General features: G+C 40.5%; 5 protein-coding genes across 6 annotated transcripts; 2 read left to right on the forward strand and 3 right to left on the reverse strand.

Annotated features, from left to right (window-relative positions):
- Positions 1 to 258: 258 nt before the first annotated feature.
- Positions 259 to 9,368, forward strand: LOC108604477 (phosphopantothenate--cysteine ligase). The gene is made up of 5 exons (XM_017993963.1): positions 259 to 1,315; positions 1,386 to 1,835; positions 6,233 to 6,418; positions 6,516 to 6,653; positions 6,726 to 9,368. Exons 1-5 carry the CDS (start codon positions 1,190 to 1,192, stop codon positions 6,771 to 6,773), a joined length of 948 nt encoding a protein of 315 aa, XP_017849452.1. The 5' UTR covers positions 259 to 1,189; the 3' UTR covers positions 6,774 to 9,368.
- A 408-nt stretch (positions 9,369 to 9,776) lies between these two features.
- On the reverse strand, positions 9,777 to 11,729 carry LOC108601648 (probable cytochrome P450 12a4, mitochondrial). Its single transcript, XM_017989548.1, has 4 exons — positions 11,621 to 11,729; positions 11,044 to 11,543; positions 10,540 to 10,987; positions 9,777 to 10,483 (listed from the first exon to the last, which is right to left on the reverse strand). The coding sequence occupies exons 1-4, from the start codon at positions 11,681 to 11,683 to the stop codon at positions 9,884 to 9,886; spliced, it is 1,611 nt and encodes a 536-aa protein (XP_017845037.1). The 5' UTR covers positions 11,684 to 11,729; the 3' UTR covers positions 9,777 to 9,883.
- A 282-nt stretch (positions 11,730 to 12,011) lies between these two features.
- LOC108602024 (probable cytochrome P450 12a5, mitochondrial) lies at positions 12,012 to 14,075 on the reverse strand. The gene is made up of 4 exons (XM_017990026.1): positions 13,985 to 14,075; positions 13,436 to 13,923; positions 12,956 to 13,379; positions 12,012 to 12,900 (listed from the first exon to the last, which is right to left on the reverse strand). Exons 1-4 carry the CDS (start codon positions 14,012 to 14,014, stop codon positions 12,313 to 12,315), a joined length of 1,530 nt encoding a protein of 509 aa, XP_017845515.1. The 5' UTR covers positions 14,015 to 14,075; the 3' UTR covers positions 12,012 to 12,312.
- Positions 14,076 to 14,188: 113 nt separating this feature from the next.
- Positions 14,189 to 15,448, reverse strand: LOC108602250 (transcription initiation protein SPT3 homolog). Its single transcript, XM_017990301.1, has one exon. The coding sequence runs from the start codon at positions 15,420 to 15,422 to the stop codon at positions 14,301 to 14,303; it is 1,122 nt and encodes a 373-aa protein (XP_017845790.1). The 5' UTR covers positions 15,423 to 15,448; the 3' UTR covers positions 14,189 to 14,300.
- Positions 15,449 to 15,572: 124 nt separating this feature from the next.
- On the forward strand, positions 15,573 to 17,727 carry LOC108602105 (DDB1- and CUL4-associated factor 12). Of its 2 annotated transcripts, none has more exons than XM_017990129.2 (5): positions 15,573 to 15,737; positions 15,809 to 16,157; positions 16,223 to 16,777; positions 16,843 to 17,247; positions 17,308 to 17,727. In XM_017990129.2, exons 2-5 carry the CDS (start codon positions 15,891 to 15,893, stop codon positions 17,458 to 17,460), a joined length of 1,380 nt encoding a protein of 459 aa, XP_017845618.1. In that variant the 5' UTR covers positions 15,573 to 15,737; positions 15,809 to 15,890; the 3' UTR covers positions 17,461 to 17,727. The 2 variants fall into 2 exon arrangements, with proteins under 2 accessions (XP_017845618.1, XP_017845619.1); XM_017990130.2 differs by having other exon boundaries at positions 15,574 to 15,737; positions 15,827 to 16,157.
- Positions 17,728 to 17,781: the final 54 nt, after the last annotated feature.

Here is a 17,781-nt window from a genome sequence, read left to right on the forward strand (position 1 = left end):
AAGTGCATTCCAAATGTTTGATTTCTAATTGATTGGTTGGCATTTGCTTTTGGATTTGAAAGTTGGCGCTGTTAGTGCAGCCAACTTCACGTTGCATATTTAACATGTAGCGCACTTCACTACGCTTATCTGGCTTAACAGACAACACACTGTCATCCAGATACAAACTAAATAAGAATAATTTCTCTGATTAGCATAGACCAACAAGTTCTTTCGTTCGCAAAGTGATGATAGTTATTTATATTTAAGTTCATATTGCGAGATACATTAACAGAGTGAGTCGCTATTTTACAAAAGTGCTCCACACTTTACAGATTGCGCATCAGCTGTTCACCTAACTTGCACTTTGAACTTGTGCTTGTTTCTTTTTCTAAGTGTGTCAAAGTTTAGTTCTGTATCTGTTTCATTCAGATTCTAAATCAGATACTCACAGAACCTGCTGCAGTGTAGAGCTCCTGTGTGCTCTTTGCACCATTACCAAGTGTTAACTGTTAACCCCACCGGCAATGAGAGGATAACTTCGTGCGGCGTTAATTAGCTAGTGTTGTTGTTGCTCAAAATAAGCGGACAGGTGTTTGCACCTACATTGTGTTTCAAAAGTTCACACACAGTGTCTCTCTTGCAATAAGGCAAGCGAACGAAGCTCTCGTATCTCAATATTTACCAACATTTACATTTACATTTACATTGTTGCTGAGCGAGAGCGAGTGCGCGCATACCAAACATTTTCATTGATAAGAACGCAAGTGAAAGTGTCGTCGCATCGCATCGCATCGCGTCGTGTGTCCCAGCACATCGTGTTTCCCAGTCTAGAGTGCACAAAGTACAATTCGTTCGGGGCAGTTGGTGTGTGAAGCTGTGAACGCCGGATGCAGCGCTCGACTCTGTTGCAAAAATAATAATTTAGTTATTTGCCTTTGGCTTTAATTTCGTTGCCGCTATATTGCCGTATTGACGCCTTTGATAAATGCGCTTGTACGCTTGTTAGCAACTCACACACACACACACATATATATATATATACACATACATATATTTCGGTGTGCAAGTGGGCGTAGGTGTATTTGTTTGTCATATCAATTAACGGTAAAAGCAACGCAGCGTTTCCGGCGCCATTGTTTTTGTGCTTCCTTGCGCGCGCTTCCCTCTCTGCTGCCCCAACCAATCTCCGAAACCAACAGCCGACAACATGACGCATTGGGAGGACTTTTACAACACGCACCTACCACCCGCTGATTTCGAGGATAATCGCTCGCTACTAAAAGAGTTCTGCGAACGACATAATAAACTGCAAAATCGCATTGTGCTCGTCACGGTAAGCCCTTGCTAATCCCAAGCTAATCAACTAATGAGCATTTATCCCCTTCATCTCATCTTCTTTATAGTCTGGAGGCACCACAGTGCCGTTGGAGCACAATACGGTGCGCTTTGTGGATAATTTTAGTGCTGGCACGCGTGGCTCGGCAAGTGCCGAGTACTTTCTGGATCACGACTATGCCGTCATCTTTATGCATCGCCACAAGTCGCTGGAGCCCTTCACGCGCCATTTTACGGGCCAGCAGTTCTTCGATATGCTGGACATAGCGGACATTGCGGACGGTCAGAGCTCGACCATAGCCATCAAGCCGGACTCGGTGGATGTGTTTGCGCCCGTGCTGGCCAAATACAAGATTGCACGAGAGACCCAAATGATACTCTATGTGAGCTTTACCAGCGTTGTGGACTACATGTGGCTTCTGCGCGCCGCCTGCGAGTGCCTCGCTGCGTTCGAGGAGCGTGCGGTGTTGTATTTGGCAGCAGCCGTATCTGATTTCTATATACCCGAGGACATGATGGTGAGTGAGTAAGGGCCATGTGGGAAATCTTATAATTGATTGCACTCGTCATTCAATGACTGGCCTGGCCTGGCCTGGCCTAGCTTGGCGTCGTTGCCAGTTGTTTGGAAATTGCTTTTTATCGATTTCCAAAGCTGATTGCCAGCCCAGCCCAAGCCCGTGCTCCCACGGCTTTGCCTTTGACATATTTTCTCTACACATAATTTGCGTCAAACGCAGAAGAAGTCAACTACTGCTGCTGCTTCTGCTGCTGACAGGCTGCTAGCTCCCGAAAGGCCCGCCCTCCCACTGACAACTGACACATGCAGGCTTATATATAAAAAAAATATATATATCTTGCTGCTGTCCTTGGAGCGCTCGGGACAAAGCAAGCAACTAACATTGTCATCATGCCTTTAATTTGATTTGCATAATTTTTTTTGTTTTTCACCCATGTCTCCAGCTTTTGTTCAAAGCCGCCACATTTTATTTTTATTTTCACTTTTACATTTTTACACTCATTTGCATGTACGGCCTGCATCCTTTTGCCAGTCAAGCCCTGTCGCCTTACGGCTCGTGTCTGTCCCTCTCCCACTTTTGCCTGTCAGCTGACGCTTATACATACTACATACAGCTATACTAAGTATATATGCATTTACTATATACTACACAGAGAAAAACGCGACTTTAAATGAATGTCAATTTCACTTAGGCTCAATCAATAACAAGTTTGTCCTTTATAGTTTTAAATCAAATTAATGCAGCTCAGTTGCCAGATGTAGGAATATAAAAATGCAGTACTTTAATTTAATATATTTAATTTCAATTATTAAATTAAAAGCTGTCAAATAACGCATTTTTGATTTTTATAAAAATAAATTAAAAATAATTGGTGTCTAATCACAATTTTATCTAAACTAAAAGTTAAGAGCTATAATATATAATCGATTTATTTAAATTTTATTTACTATATATTTATATATTTTCTTGTGCTTCTAAATAACTTTTTTCGCGCTTGATTTTTTCTGTCTTATGTGCAATTCCTGTGTTTTATTGTTATGATTCAATAATACTGCAATATTTTGGAATATTTTATTTTGAAGCACATTAAGATGATATTGCTTGCATTTTATATATTTGTATTTATTAAGTTCACATAAAACCACAATTAACAAGAAATATTAATTTTATTTAAGAAAGTTTAGCTCAGTATTTTGCAGTTTTCATTTTTTTCTGTGTAATTTATTCATATTTTTGCAGCAATATGATTTCAAGTACATCCATCAAACATTCGTCGCCTCGTTACCTGCTTGTAGTTTTTAAAACACACACACACACACACAGCTGCAGGCACACCCTCACAAATACACGCTCACACAGACAAGCACAGTCACGTTTGAATTGCTGTGCCAGGTAAACAGAACAGAAAAAAAGTTTCAGTTTCTCTCTTCTGCCTGCTGGCATTTTCAACGCTCTATTTCCGCTCTGCTTGTGCATTTCCGCTAGTTCGGCCTGCTGTTGCCTACTTAAGGCGCCCACTGAGTGTCGATGAATACTGCTGCTTCTGCTGCTGCTGCTGAGTTCTGTTGCTTCGGCCGCAAATCGTGCGCTTGATTAAATTGTTGAATATCCACATGCCCCCAAACCAATTTGGCCACCATGGCAACACATTCTGTATGCTCATTGCACAATGGCCACAAAATGGCCTGTTGATTTCTATATTATATGCAAAGATACATATTTGCGATAAACTCATACTCAAACTATTCCTGGCACCCTGTTGCTTGTGTGCGCGCTTAAGGCAAAAACTTGGCATTCGTTAATTGACGTTGTGGAAATATGTGCGTATTCGAGGTAAAGTCCTTGTTGACACAATTCGAATTCTTGCAATTAGTAAAAACAAAAATACTTTTGTATCTTTACAATATTTAAATCATTTGATGCTACAGCAATCACTTTTTACCAATCTGAACTTAAAGTACGATCCTTGCTTTTTAATTCCTTCCTCAAAATTCAATTAGAATTTTTATTTAGAGCGCAGTCAATTGTTTGAAGTCAAACTAAATTTGTTGAATTCTAATTAAATTTGAATCCAGTTTTCTTTTAGATTAGCTTATCCTAAATAAGAATAATGATAGTATGTTTTCAAGCCCGTCTCTTGAAATCTTTCTGTTTTCAAAATATGCACCGCAATGTTATTTAATTGCTAGAACGGCCCCTTCCTAGCCATCCACAATCTGCAGCTTCTCTAAAAACCTAAAAACGTGACTTAAATTTACAAACTGATTTACTGAAATTTAATTCAAGTTTCCTTGCTTGGCGCATCCTTAAATAATTACGCTCTCCAGTTTCTAAACTTTAAAGCTCAAGGGCATTGGCAAGAAATTCAATTCCATAACGAACACGACATTTAAATAAATTTATGCAAAGGCAGAGGCGCAAGCTCGAGCATTATGCAATATAATATTTCGTATAATTTAGTACGGCTAAAGGTCCTCGTACTAATGCAAATTCTAACAAGCAGAGACCAACACTCAAATTAAATATGTAAGCTTAACAAGTGCAAGTCAGGTAGAGATTAAGAGAGAGTGATAAGGAGCGAGCAGGAGAGTGGGCCGTAAGATAAACGCAAACAAAGAGCAATGGCGACGTGCTGAAATCCGCAAATCAAATCAAAAGATTTTACAAGAGCACGCATGAGTGCGCACACAGACAAACACACACACACGCACACACAACATACACAGAGAAAGGCAAATATAGACTGTGCAATGTAATAAGAAGCCAAATTCAATGTCAACAGCTGTTGGCAGTTCTTAAAAGCAGGCACGAGAAACTTATTGCCTTAAAAGCTTAAATTTCGAATTAACAGCAATGTCAAGGCTCCTCCTGCGCCCACTCCCGCTCAGGAGGACAACGACGCTTTAGTTTGTCTTCGTTGTCAGCTTAATGCCCCACAGCAAAGTTTCTCATTTCTCTAAGCTCAACGCACAATGTAGCGGCTATTTTGGAAAAAGTTCTGCACTGGTCGGCACTATGGTCTATCTACTTTGCCATTGTCTGTGTGTGTGTGTGTTTGTGTCTGTGTGTGGCGTTGACTGTTGGCTTAATGTTCAACAAGTCGTTGACAGCACCACACTGCGTATGCTTGATATTTGTAAAAAGAGCGAACGTGCCTTTGAGCAAATGGCGAGTCGCAAAAGGCGACACAATGCCCGGGAGCTTATTAAGACTGAGTTATGCTTTTAATCAGTGCTAATGGGACACACGCCCACTCACACACACACACACACACATGCAAACGCATACATATGCATTTATGCAGAGACAAAAGCAGCCCTGGCCTTTCATTGTTCGTTCACTCAATGCAAGGACACATTGACTGTTGGCTGTCTGCACGTCGCTCTGAATGGGATTGTGTGTTCTTCCGCTGCGTTAGCTGCTCATCGCATATGCCTCCAATGCATCGTTGGTCTGTCATGGCGTTTACTTTACACTGACTACCAGGTCAAACAAAACAGTCAACTGAACTAAGCCTAAGCGCATGGCAATGCATTTGATAAAGTTTGAAATAATGACTTTAGGAATTCTTAGTATTAAGTTAGCATTGAGATCATTTTAAATATATTTAGTTTCATAAGCAACAAAGTTAGGACTTCTGTGTACGCATAAAGTAAGAGAAAAGAACTTCTAACTCAATATGCGCTTATATATATGTATATATATATGTATATTATAAAATTATTGTCGATTTTCTATGACGTTAAAGTTAATGAGAGCTTAAAACTGAAGCTGCAATTGCATATTTTAATTATCCATCTCATTGTACGAGATATGCATTAAATTAAAGCTTTCCAACTGGTGCAAACCAACACAACAAATTTACTGTAATTGTATTGTACTGTATTGTAATTCAAGCCCCATTGAAATATTGTAAGCAATCATCAAGTATCGTTGTTGAATTAAAAACAATTAATTTGCACAACATTTAATGGTTATTGTCGATTTTATAATTTTTGTATGTTCATATTGGTGGAAAAACAACAGCAGATAATTTTTGCACTTAATGCTTTTCAAAAATATATGTGAATAAATTATTAAATGCTCTGCCGCCCACTTACTCTTTTCTTTTGAGCCTTAATAGGGCTGCCCACCAATTAGCTAGAAAATGTTGTACGTATTCTAAAGAAGCCTCTAATAAGCTTGAAGCTAACGAATCTTTTCATTTTTTCCCAGAATGTAGTTATCCTCAGCACTAGCTTTTCATACATATGCATAAGTCCATATAATACGTCCCAGGTAACAAGCTTTGACTAAAAAACAACAAACAGCCCACACAAAATTTTGTATTTTTCCAATTTGCTGATCGGCCTTCAGTGCGTATGCTTAACTATTTGAGCTCTATCGTATCGTTGCAGCCCACACACAAAATGCAGTCGGGCGATGGTGCACCGACAATTTCGTTGCAGTTGGTGCCAAAAATGTTGGCACCCTTGGCCAGTCTCTGGGTGCCGCTGGCCTATGTGGTGTCGTTTAAGCTGGAAACGGATGAGAATCTGCTGATTGTTAAGGCACGTGACAGCCTTAACAAATACAAGCATAAGGTTAGCCGACAAAATTGCAGCAATCACTGGCAACATACAACATTTAATCGCTCTCTCTCTCTCTCACTCTCTCACTCTCTTTCGTTCGCTGGGTTAGTTGGTGATTGCCAATGTGCTGCAGACACGCAAACATCGTGTTGTGTTTGTCACGCCCACAGATTCCTATGAGGTGCATTTGAGCCGCGAGCAAGCGCATCAGGGACTGGAAATCGAGGAGCCCATTGTGGCCGATGTGGTAAGTGTGGCTGAAAATTAATTAAACGCGTGCAGCTGCAACACACAAATTTGTTTTCATTTCGGTTTGCAGGTGCAGAAACACAGCGAATTCATACTCAGCGCCCAACAGCGTCAATGACCAATGTCGATGCGCCGTCGGCAACAACAACAACAACAACAGCTACATCAGCAGCAGCTCCAGCTACAACAACAATTGGATAGCGAGGACAATGCTGCCAGCAACACGGACTACTATGGCGTGACGAGCTCCCATTATTGTCGCGCTCTCAATCCGGGCACGCCAAATTTCGGCCGCAAATATTAAGCAGCTCATTTGCATTGCTCTTACCTTAGTATGTATGTCTATATTTAATCACAGGCTATGGCTTCAACTCGTCAGATCATAACTTATGTTGTTTTCGTTTATTATGTTTTTACTTTGTTATGAATGAAATTCGTTTGTCTATATCAAATATGACGTCAGACTATGTTTAGTTTTTATTATGGCATTACGCATACGCAGTGTGGGCTTTGGCTAAGCTGAGCTCATCAATAAACACTTTTATATTCTAATGCGGGCAGTCCAGCCAATTAGCCAGTTACACACACACAGAGGCACACACACACGCATACTCAAGTCGCCACATAAAATACATATAGACAGACACGCAGCGGCTTCATGAAATTGCAATTTGTTGGCTGGCCCTGGCGGCTGTCAGTTGCAGGCATTGCGACAATTGATTTACTAGTCGTGCATAGCAACAAAAACCAACAACAGCATAACAACAACAACAAGAACCGCAAATTGCGAGTGGGGGCCGCCCTAATGTCCTTGGCTGTTAAAATTTATGGTAGTGTATGGTGCTTTTAATACCTTGACGTTTGTCTGCTTTGCAAGCAGGTCAAGTGGCGTCTAAAGGTCAGCTTTGAATACAACTCAAAGGCATCTGAAGTTGTGGCAGGTGCCAGTGGCAAATTAAATTTTAATTGCCTTCAAGCAGCAGCAAGCAAAAAAAAATTATAACAAGCAGAGCAGCAAAGAAAAACTAATTAACGCAGCGCCCACAAGGTAACTGCCCCCAACATATTTGTGTGTATGCCTATGTGTGTGTGTTTGTGTGTGTGTGTTTGTGTGTGTGTAAACACAAAGCAGGAAACGGCACAGACCGTAGACTGTAGTCTCTGGGGGTACTTGGGGTTTGCCTTTTTCGCACATGTTTATTGCATGTTGTGCTACAGCCGCCTTTTATCTACGGCTTTGGCACCTAATCTACCTGTGTCAGTGTATTTGTATGTGTTAGTGTTGTTTGTAGTTGTAGCTGTGGAGCAGGGGGCGCCTCCACTTCCGGCCACAGTTTGCGGCTTTGTTTCAGCCCCAAAGTATGCAACTTTTTTTTTTTTGCAGCTACGGCAATTCACTCTCAGCCACTTTTCTTAGCCCAACTGCTTGTCCAACAAACAAATGTTAGTGTATGTGTGTACTTGTATGTGTATTCGTATATGCATCAACTTGCTTTTTATTGCGTTTGCACGTACAGGATACAAACACATAAAGCCAGCATAACAAATACGATACACAAAGCTTTAAAACGTTGAAGAGTTTCGTTCATGAGCTTATTGGCCTAATGCATAAATATAAATTGGCCAAAGAATCCAAATTTTTGTGTAGCCTTATATAAATTATAAATGTATGTTAAAGCTTTAAAATGTCTACAAGCTCAGCATTGATGAAATTTAGCTAATGCTTTAAGTTTAAAAGCTGCTAACATTTTCTTTAATACTGCATGAGTTTTTATCGTGCGCATTGTTTTTATTGCCCCAAAGGCACACACCCACACACAAAGAAAAAGCTTTTGATGCAGCGTTCATGTTTTTGCTGTCCCATATTATTGATGGCGCATTTATATATATACTAAGTACATATATATATATGTATATGTATGTACAATACATGCTATCTACCTATATATACATATGTATACACAGCGGACGCTTGCAAATCGGAAATCTCTGTTTCCAGGCGCAATAATAATTTGTGAAAAATTATAATTTATGCATACGTGCTTTTATTTCAAGTTCAGTAAATGTATTTTATATAGCAAAGCGACAAATTGTGTTTGCATTGCTATTGATCCGATTGATTAACTTAACTCACACTCGTTTAAAACTTGCAAGAGTCTGCGGAATACAATATATTGCCATTATTTGTTTATAAATGTTATAGATACAAACTAAAAATTGTACTTGATATCCACAGTGGGCATGTAAAAATAAAAACACTAATATTTTCTTAAGTAGGCTATACATGTATGTAAATTACAAATGAACTTTTCATATCTATATGTTAGGACTGAACTCCATTTTCTATAAAAACATATTTGTAAGTAATATATTTATTTGAACGAGAAAGCAAACCAACCAAATAAAGATTTTAAGCAATCCCGTTAGATAAATCTACAACATAACTGAAAATGAATGCAGTTATATATATAAACAAGAGAACAATACTTAACTCTCTCTCTATTTCTGTCTATATTGGCCTAAAATTATAATTGGCATGTATCTAAGTGTATAAAAAAATCCCAAACGAACCAATCCTATAAAATTTCGAAAATTCTGAGCAATCGGACCAAAGACGCTCTTGAATTGAGGCGATATAAAATTTGAGGCAAGCATATAAGTATGACTATGCATATATTGATATCAATTTTCAGAAATACTTAAAAAAAACATATAACAATATACAAAAGAAATGTATTTATTTATCTTAATATATATAAATATATGTATACATATGGTTATAGTTATTTACTCTATACAGATCACAAGATATTTCTAAAGCTGTTATAAATGTTTATCTACAAGATCAAATCTAACAAACTATACTAACCAATCTATTATTGAATTTAAATAAAACACTTGAAACAAAACAAAAACAACTCCAATGCAGCACAGCCATGCATTGGAAAAACTGTTGAGCTGTAGAACTATTAACAGAAAGTTTGCTATGCATTGTTGTTAAGTGTCTACTAACTGTACTTGACCTTCAGAAACTAAACTAACTAACTAACTACTATGTGAACTTGCATATGTATATCAAAAGTGTATGTGTATATATCGGTGAAAATAATAGCTTTAAATGTTGAAAAAATGCAATTTGTTTTATTGGGATAAGTTGTGACTTGATTGATTTGAGTATAAAGTTGAATTGAACATCGTTATTAGTTACTTATTCTCATGGTATTTTCATTATTTTTCCAAATCTATGAACTTAAACTTCAACGGTATATTCGGCTTGTTTATCAAAACAGAACGGAATGCATTTTCTGTTGGATAATTAAACTCCACCCTGAAGTTACGTATAAGGCGAGCTATGCCAAGCTCTAGTTCCATGTCGACAATGCGTTTGCCTACGCACATGCGAGGTCCAAAGCCAAAAGGCAGGAATACAAAGGGATTGGTTATCTTCAGCGAATTTGCTGGACATTTGGCATCCGAAGTTGTTTCATTTCGCAGCCAGCGCTCCGGCAGAAATTCCGAAGCTCGCGGAAAGTATTCCTCGCTGGTAAGCGAATTCAATGGAATCATAGAGATAAAGGTGCCAGCTGGAATCTTGTAGCCGCTCAAGACGCAGTCCTTGTTTGTGGTGCGCGCATGTCCAATTACCAGTGGCCACAGGCGCTGCGACTCTTTGATACAGGCTCTTAAATAAGGCACATTCTTCATCGACTCTTCGGTAAATTCCGAGTCCTTGTTGGGCAGCACACGCATCACTTCCTCGCGCAGCTTTGCTTGCTTCTCTGGATTGATGGCAATGCCCAACATGGCAGCAGCAAATGTGCTTGAGGTCTAAAATAAATTGTTAGCTAGATTATTAAGTAAGCAAGCATAAATAAACTGCTTACAGTATCCACGCCAGCCATTAGCATGTCCATGGCCATAACAGTGGCCACTTTCTTGTCCTTCTTCAGCAGCTTCTCGAGCACACTTTGCTCATGCTCTGCACGCACTAAACCTTGCTGCGCCTCCCGCTCTAAGCGCTCCAAAGCCTCATTCACAAATGCAGAGGTCACTTCTTGTATATTGTCGAACGCCTTCATTAGCTTCTTGAACATTGGTGTTTCAATGTAGCGCCAAAGCGATGGCTGTATTTCCAGAATAGCAGCGTAGGTAAAGAATTCATCCAGACTCTTGAACAGCAGCAAGGTCTCCTTGGTGGTGGTGGCATCTTTGAGCAAACCTAGCTGCTTGTCCAGAGCAACTACAGACACCGACTCCAAAGTCCACCTGTTAATATCTTCCAAGAAGTTCTCAGGCGCCTCCAGTGTAGTTGCATCACGCTTTGCTTTAATGCTAGATGAAGTTTGTATTAATACATTTAGTTATTAAATGTATATAATTTTACTTACAGCTCAACAAATTCACAGTTAACCTGTGACATTTTCTTGTAGTAGAGTCGCACGTTCTTTGGCTGCATCAGCACCGGATTCACTGCACTACGAAATTCGCCCCAGGACTTGCCTTGCGTGGGAATCAAACCTTCAACGCCTTGGAAGAAATCTTTGCGATACTGCTCACGATGGAAACGTAATGTGTCGGCCCCAGGTCGGTGTGGCCAAACGCCCTCATGTCGAAACACTACCTCAAAATCTTTGGGATTATATGTTGTGACCATTGGCTCTCTGCCAAATAGCTTGGGCATCCTATATATATCACCATAGTCCCTACGCATAGCCATGACCAGCTGAGTTAAGTCCAAGCCTTTGTATCTTCCACCGGGAAAGGCCATGTTATAGGTGAGTGACAACAGATTGGCGTATGGCATTTCCTCGTAAGGACGTGCCTGCTCCCAAACAACATTGTCCTTAGTTGATGCGTCAGCTGCGGCAGCTGTATTGGTTTGGCCACGCTAGACATACAGACAGACAGATAAGATAATGCCAAATAAAATTTGTTCTAATACGATAACGAATGAATGACATTCACCTTTTGTAAGTGGGCGAAGAGCGTTGCCGCTCTCAGCGACTGAAAACTGCGTACTTTTTGCATTTCGGACCAGCGCACGGTCCAGCGCTGTTTGCCTCTAATTTGAAACTAACATATTTGATATTCGCGTAGAATTATTAATGCCCGCCACTCAGCGAAGCTTTTTACTGCGTTCTACGCTGCTTATTAAATTCAATTGAAAAAAGCTCTCAGAGAGCGTCTAAAATAAACATTAATAATGAGAGTGAACTGTGCCGCTGAAGTAGAATTCGGGAAACCTGTTCTCAGCACATTAGGCAAACAAAAGAGAAATATAAACAAACTACACAAACATCTATATGCACATATATATTCAGAGAACGCTTATGATTTAAAAACAAAAATTGTTTGCATCGTTTTATTTTGTTATTCGTAAAACCTTAACTGTTTGACGATTATTTATGTTATTCAGGTGTAACACTAATGACCAGCAGCTTGATGATCTCGAAACATGGACACACGCCAATCGTTATATGAGTTGTTCAGCTCAACAAGAACATTATCATGACTTTCTGTAACCAACTTTAATGGAGCTATATGCTCCAAAAAATGTTCTTAAATATTCTTACATTCCAGTGTTTTCAATAATTAAATTATATTTTTCATTTTGTCTTCACTTTGCCCATATATTATCATCTAATGATATTAGTATGTTATTTATTCAAGTCTGTAAATTTGAATTTAAGCGGAATATTCGGTTTGTTAAACATAACCGCAGTAAATGCATTTTCAGTGCTGTAATTAAATTCCACCTTAAAGTTTCGAATAATGCGAGCAATTCCAAGTTCGAGTTCCATATCCACAATACGCTTGCCTGCGCACATACGCGCACCAAAGCCAAAGGGCAAGTAGGCAAAAGGATATGTAGTTCTTAAAGCTGGACATTCGGCTTTTTCTTCATTGCGCAACCAGCGCTCTGGTAGAAACTCCGTGGCTCTTGGAAAGTACTGCTCGCTACTGAGTGCGGGTATGGGCACCATCATGACAGTTGTGTCTGCTGGCACTTTGTAACCACTGAGCACACAATTCTGTTCTAGTTTTCTAGCATGAGTGATGGCAAGTGGTCTCATGCGTTGCGATTCCTTCAAGCAAGCTCTCAAATAAGGCACATTCATCATAGACGCTTCGGTAAACTCCGAGTCCATGTTGGGCAGCACCAGCATCACTTCCTCACGCAGCTTTTCTTGCTTCTCGGGATTGCTGGCAAGGCACAACAAGGCTGCAGTAAATGCGCTTGAGGTCTGAAAACTTGCATAAGTGAGTAGAGTAAACAAATATGGAATTCAAGATTCTTACAGTGTCCACGCCAGCGAGCATCAAGTCCATAGCCATAATAGTTGCCACCTGCTTGTTCTTCTTCAGCAGCTCTGGACGCACTAATCCCTGCTGTGACTCTCGCTCCAGACGCTCCAATGCCTCATTGACAAAAGCCAATGTAGTTATTTGTATATTATCGTAAGCCTTCATCAGTTTCTTAAACATGGGAGTTTTAATATATCGCCATAGTGAGGGTTTTACATCGAGAGTACCGCCGTAACGAAAAAACTCATCCAAACTTTTGAACAGCAGCTGAGTTTGCTCGTCCTTGCTGCCTCCCTTGAGCAGACCCAGCTGTTTGTCCAAAGCCACAACAGAGACCGATTCCAAAGTCCATCGATTGATATCCTCAATGAAATTGTCTGCCATTTCCAATGTTTTCAAGTCGCGTTTCGCTTTTATGCTTAATTTAATATATTATAATCGCTAAATATAATAATATATTTATAAATTACTTACAGCTGCACAAATTCCATATTAACTTGCGACATTTTCTTGTAATAAACTCTCACATTTTTTGGCTGCATTAAAACAGGATTAACAATGCTGCGAAACTCTCCCCATTCCTTGCCTTGAGCAATAAGTCCTTGACAGCCTTGGAAAAAGTCCTTGCGATGTGTCAGCCTATGATAACGCATTGTATCGTTTCCAGGACGACTCGGCCATACTCCTTCATGTCGGTAAACTTCTTCAAAGTCTCTGGGACTGTAGGTTATCACCATTGGCTCACTGCCGAATAGTGATGGCATTCGATATATATCACCATAATCCCTACGCAAAGCCATCATGAGCTGGGATAGGTCCAAGTTCTTATATTTTCCTCCCGGGAATGACATATCCAAAGTTAGAGAAAGTTTTTGAATTGAGGGAATGTGTTCAAATCGACGCGCTCTCTGCCAGTCCACATCTCTTGGTTCCATTGCTACCGCTCTATTAGTTTGAAACCGCTTTAAATTAAAAAATATATAAATAGTAGTAGTGGTAAGATTCATTGTTGTGGCAACTTACGCAAATAAATCTACAGCGTCTAGCCAGCATCTCGGAAAATCCTCTGCTCTGTACGCGCTGACTCTCAAAGCTTTACTAAATGATCTGTTTAAATTATTTCACCTTTGTACTTATAATCTCAGCTAATCTATCCAAACATAAATAGCTAAAGTCTAACAATCAGTACAAGCTTAAACATAAAGCTCAAGTATTAGTTGAGAAATCTATTTTTATATAAATATGTATTTTTGCAATTTAGCAATGCTTATAACTACTTTCATCAATTACATACAAATACATATATGTAGCTAGAACTAGTATGTAAACTAAACGTCATCTAAATGGCCAGAAAACTGCGTCGGAAGTCGATGTCGCAGGAGTTGCGGTAACGACCAATTTTGCGGCTGCTCATTTGTCGAAAGCGTCGCATGGCTTCGTGAATTTCCTGCACGCTAATGGGCTTAACAACCTCCATGCCGCGTCCCTGAGTAACCTCGGGGCACACATGCATCATGGCTGGACTGCCGCCGGCGGAGGTGACGCGACTGTACGGCTCTGTGACACGATTGGACGAATTCAGTCTTGTTAATATGGAGTAGTCCACTATGGCCGCAATGGTTTCATGTGCTAAATATGCCAGAATATTCATTGTGGGTGTGGGAATGCGCAAATCGGCGGGCAAGTCTAGAAAGCGTCTGAATTTGTTCTTAATTTTTTCGCCATGGCGGCAATAGAAGGATGTCTTGCGCGCCTCGTTGAACTCCATGTACTGCTGACCGGTGAGTATCTGTGAAATGCGATCGGCACGAAAGAGACGCCGCATGCGATCCTCATCATGCAATTCTTGCACTTCAACGGCCAGCTCTTCGTCCTCCTCCTGCTGATCGGTTTCGTCTATAAAATCTTGTGGTCTGCCCGTGCGTATGCTTAGAAACCTCTTGAGTATGCGCATGTCCTTTAAGTGCTTTCGCATACGCGCAATCTTCACAGCATGATTACGCATGAGAAATTCAAAGTCGGCCTGGGAGGGGCAGGGATTCTGTTTCCGGCGCATTGCAACTAGTGACGCTTCATTGAAAATACCGCGCAGCTGTTGCTGCAATATCTGTTCCACCAGCTTCACACTTGCAGTTAATGGATGATCACTGTCCCCAAAGCTACGCATAATATCCGCAATCTCGGTTATTAGTGATACAGGTGCATCATCTATAATCTGCTGGTTGGCGGTTACACTGGATGCGCCTGCTGCCACAGGCACGGCTTGTATTTGCTGCTGCTGTTGTTGTTGTTGCGGTTGCATGTTCCCTCCTTGCATCGGAACTACTTGCCGCATTACGTGCACAGACTTGTTTTCCTCCATAATTTGTACCTGAGGCGTGCCCGCAACTGGCGTCGCCATATCGGCAGCGGCAACAGACACAGAGTTTTGACGCAATACGCGCTTTGACTGATAATTCATTGTAACAATTTTTTGCAATAATATTTAACAAGCGATAAGCAATCAGCTGTAATCCTATTCAAGTTTCAAACCAAAACAACGCCAAGTCAAGCAACCCTGGGGTATTTTTACGCTACTGATTTAGTATTTTTCTCCAAACTGAGCAACACTGACCACCATTTTTGTTTGGACAATGGAGAAATTACTTTTGCATTCTTAACGAATATGTTTATAATTAAGCAATAAACACCGGCCTGAAAATGTTTAATTGCATGACGAAAAGCATATGTGAAAGCACATTTGGCAAGCAGCCACTACAAATTCGATAAAAAGCTGGTAAGCATTTTATGTAGAAGTTTAATAAAGCAGACTCAATATTTAGAATTTATTGCTTTTTAATTTCAAAGTATCTCTCTCGCGTACAGGTTAAGCAACAGCTGTTAAAAACAAAGAAACAAAACAAAAGATATCTAAAAACACACCGCAAATATGTTCAATGGTATGGTTAAAACCATACGCGAAAGCATAGTGGGCACCTACCCATCCTGCCATGTGAACTCTCGTCTGGAGGATCGCAGGGCCAAGCAGCGAGCAATGCGCCAGGAGCGCAGACGAAAGCCGGATAAGCCCGATGATTTTGTTACCTACGAGGACTCTGGTAGCGATGAGGAGACGCCCCAACAGCAGGATGAAGTTCTTAATACATCGTATAATCTGTGCGATTATCTGCGGAGCAGGGAAAGTTCATTACGCGACGTGAGTTCAATTGAGTTTGAGTTCAGTTGTCTTTGTCTGCAATTAAATGATTATCGATTTTACAGCGGCGCAGTGTCAATGCCGAGTATACAAGTCGCTATGTACTCACGCATGATATGCTACGCGAGACGCAGATCAGTTTGGGCTACATAAACAAGGTGTTTTGCTCAAAGTGGCTGAGTAATCGCCAAGTAGTGTTTGGTACCAAGTGCAATAAACTGCTGGTCTACGATGTGAATATGCGTCGCGTGGATGCGATACCCACGTTATCAAACAGCCGTGCCAATCATCCAGAAATACAAGGTGGTCTGCATGCCATTGAATTGTCACCAAGTCGTTCGTTTCTGGCAACAGGAGCACGAAATTCCTCAGACATTGCCGTGTACCGCTTGCCTACGCTGGATCCGGTTTGCGTGGGTGAGAACGGGCATCGAGATTTGATTATGGGCATGTGCTGGCTGGATGATCAGTTTCTTGTATCGGGCTCCAAAGATTCACGCATGGCACTGTGGCGCATCAATGAAGATCATATGGAATTTCCAGATGGTGGCGAGGAATCTTGTCCGACATTTGCCACAATTCATCCGCTTAGCGTAAAGGAAGTGCGCACCGCACAGCGGGTAAGTCTTGCCAAACCAGAATAATTTGAGAATATTTAACATTATTCCATATAACTGTTTTACAGATACGTTCGCTCTGCTTCAATAAGGAATTCAAAGAGATTGCAGCGCTTTCCTTGAACGGCTACATACATATATTCAATGCGGAAACTTTCAAGCAAACGCTCTCCCGTAAACTTCCAAATTGCCAAGACAATGTAAGCATTGCCTATCATAGCGATGGCTTGTACGCAGTCGGCTGCAGGTCCTACACAATATTGTTGGATGCCCGCACATTGCAAACAATCAAGAAAATCACATCACGCTATAGTGGCTGTGGCATACGTGCAACATCTTTTGAAGGCAATCTGTTGACTGTAGGCACTGGTCTCGGCATGCTGCTCTTCTATGACATACGCGCCGGCAAATATTTAGAGAGCAGCGTAAATGCTTCTCGCACTGTAGCGCTCAAGTGCAGCAAAGGTATTGTGGTAAGTAAATCTGAGTTGGCAACACTTAGGCAGTTTCAAAACTGTTAATCTTTCTTGCAGTACCCGGAGGATGAAATGGATGGCTTTCAGCAGGTAAAATATGTGCCTGCCATTTATACACACTGCTATGACAGCACGCGTATGCGCCTGTTTGCCGCAGGTGGACCGTTACCTGCCACATTGGTAGGTAATTATGCTGGCGTTTGGCAATAGGTTTCGTTCCTCGGGTATAGACTTGTCACAAAACTGATTAGTGCTTGTAATTTAAATTAGTTTTCCACGTATGCTTTTGTTTCTTTTTTTTAAGATTGCCGACGTGCAAAACATGTGATTTATAATTTCGCTGACTTTTATGTTAGGTACATACTACATACATCTAATATTGTAATTATATAATTTTGTGTCTGCAATTGTAAAGTGTATGCATAAACTTCGCATAGATTTAGCCAATCACATCTCGTATTTATAAATTTTTACCAATTTCAACAAATAATTAAAATAAGTTTATACATATACTCTATATAAACAAATAAC

The sequence above is a fragment of the Drosophila busckii genome, chromosome 3R (genome assembly GCF_011750605.1).
Source record: "Drosophila busckii strain San Diego stock center, stock number 13000-0081.31 chromosome 3R, ASM1175060v1, whole genome shotgun sequence".
NCBI lineage: Eukaryota > Metazoa > Arthropoda > Insecta > Diptera > Drosophilidae > Drosophila > Drosophila busckii.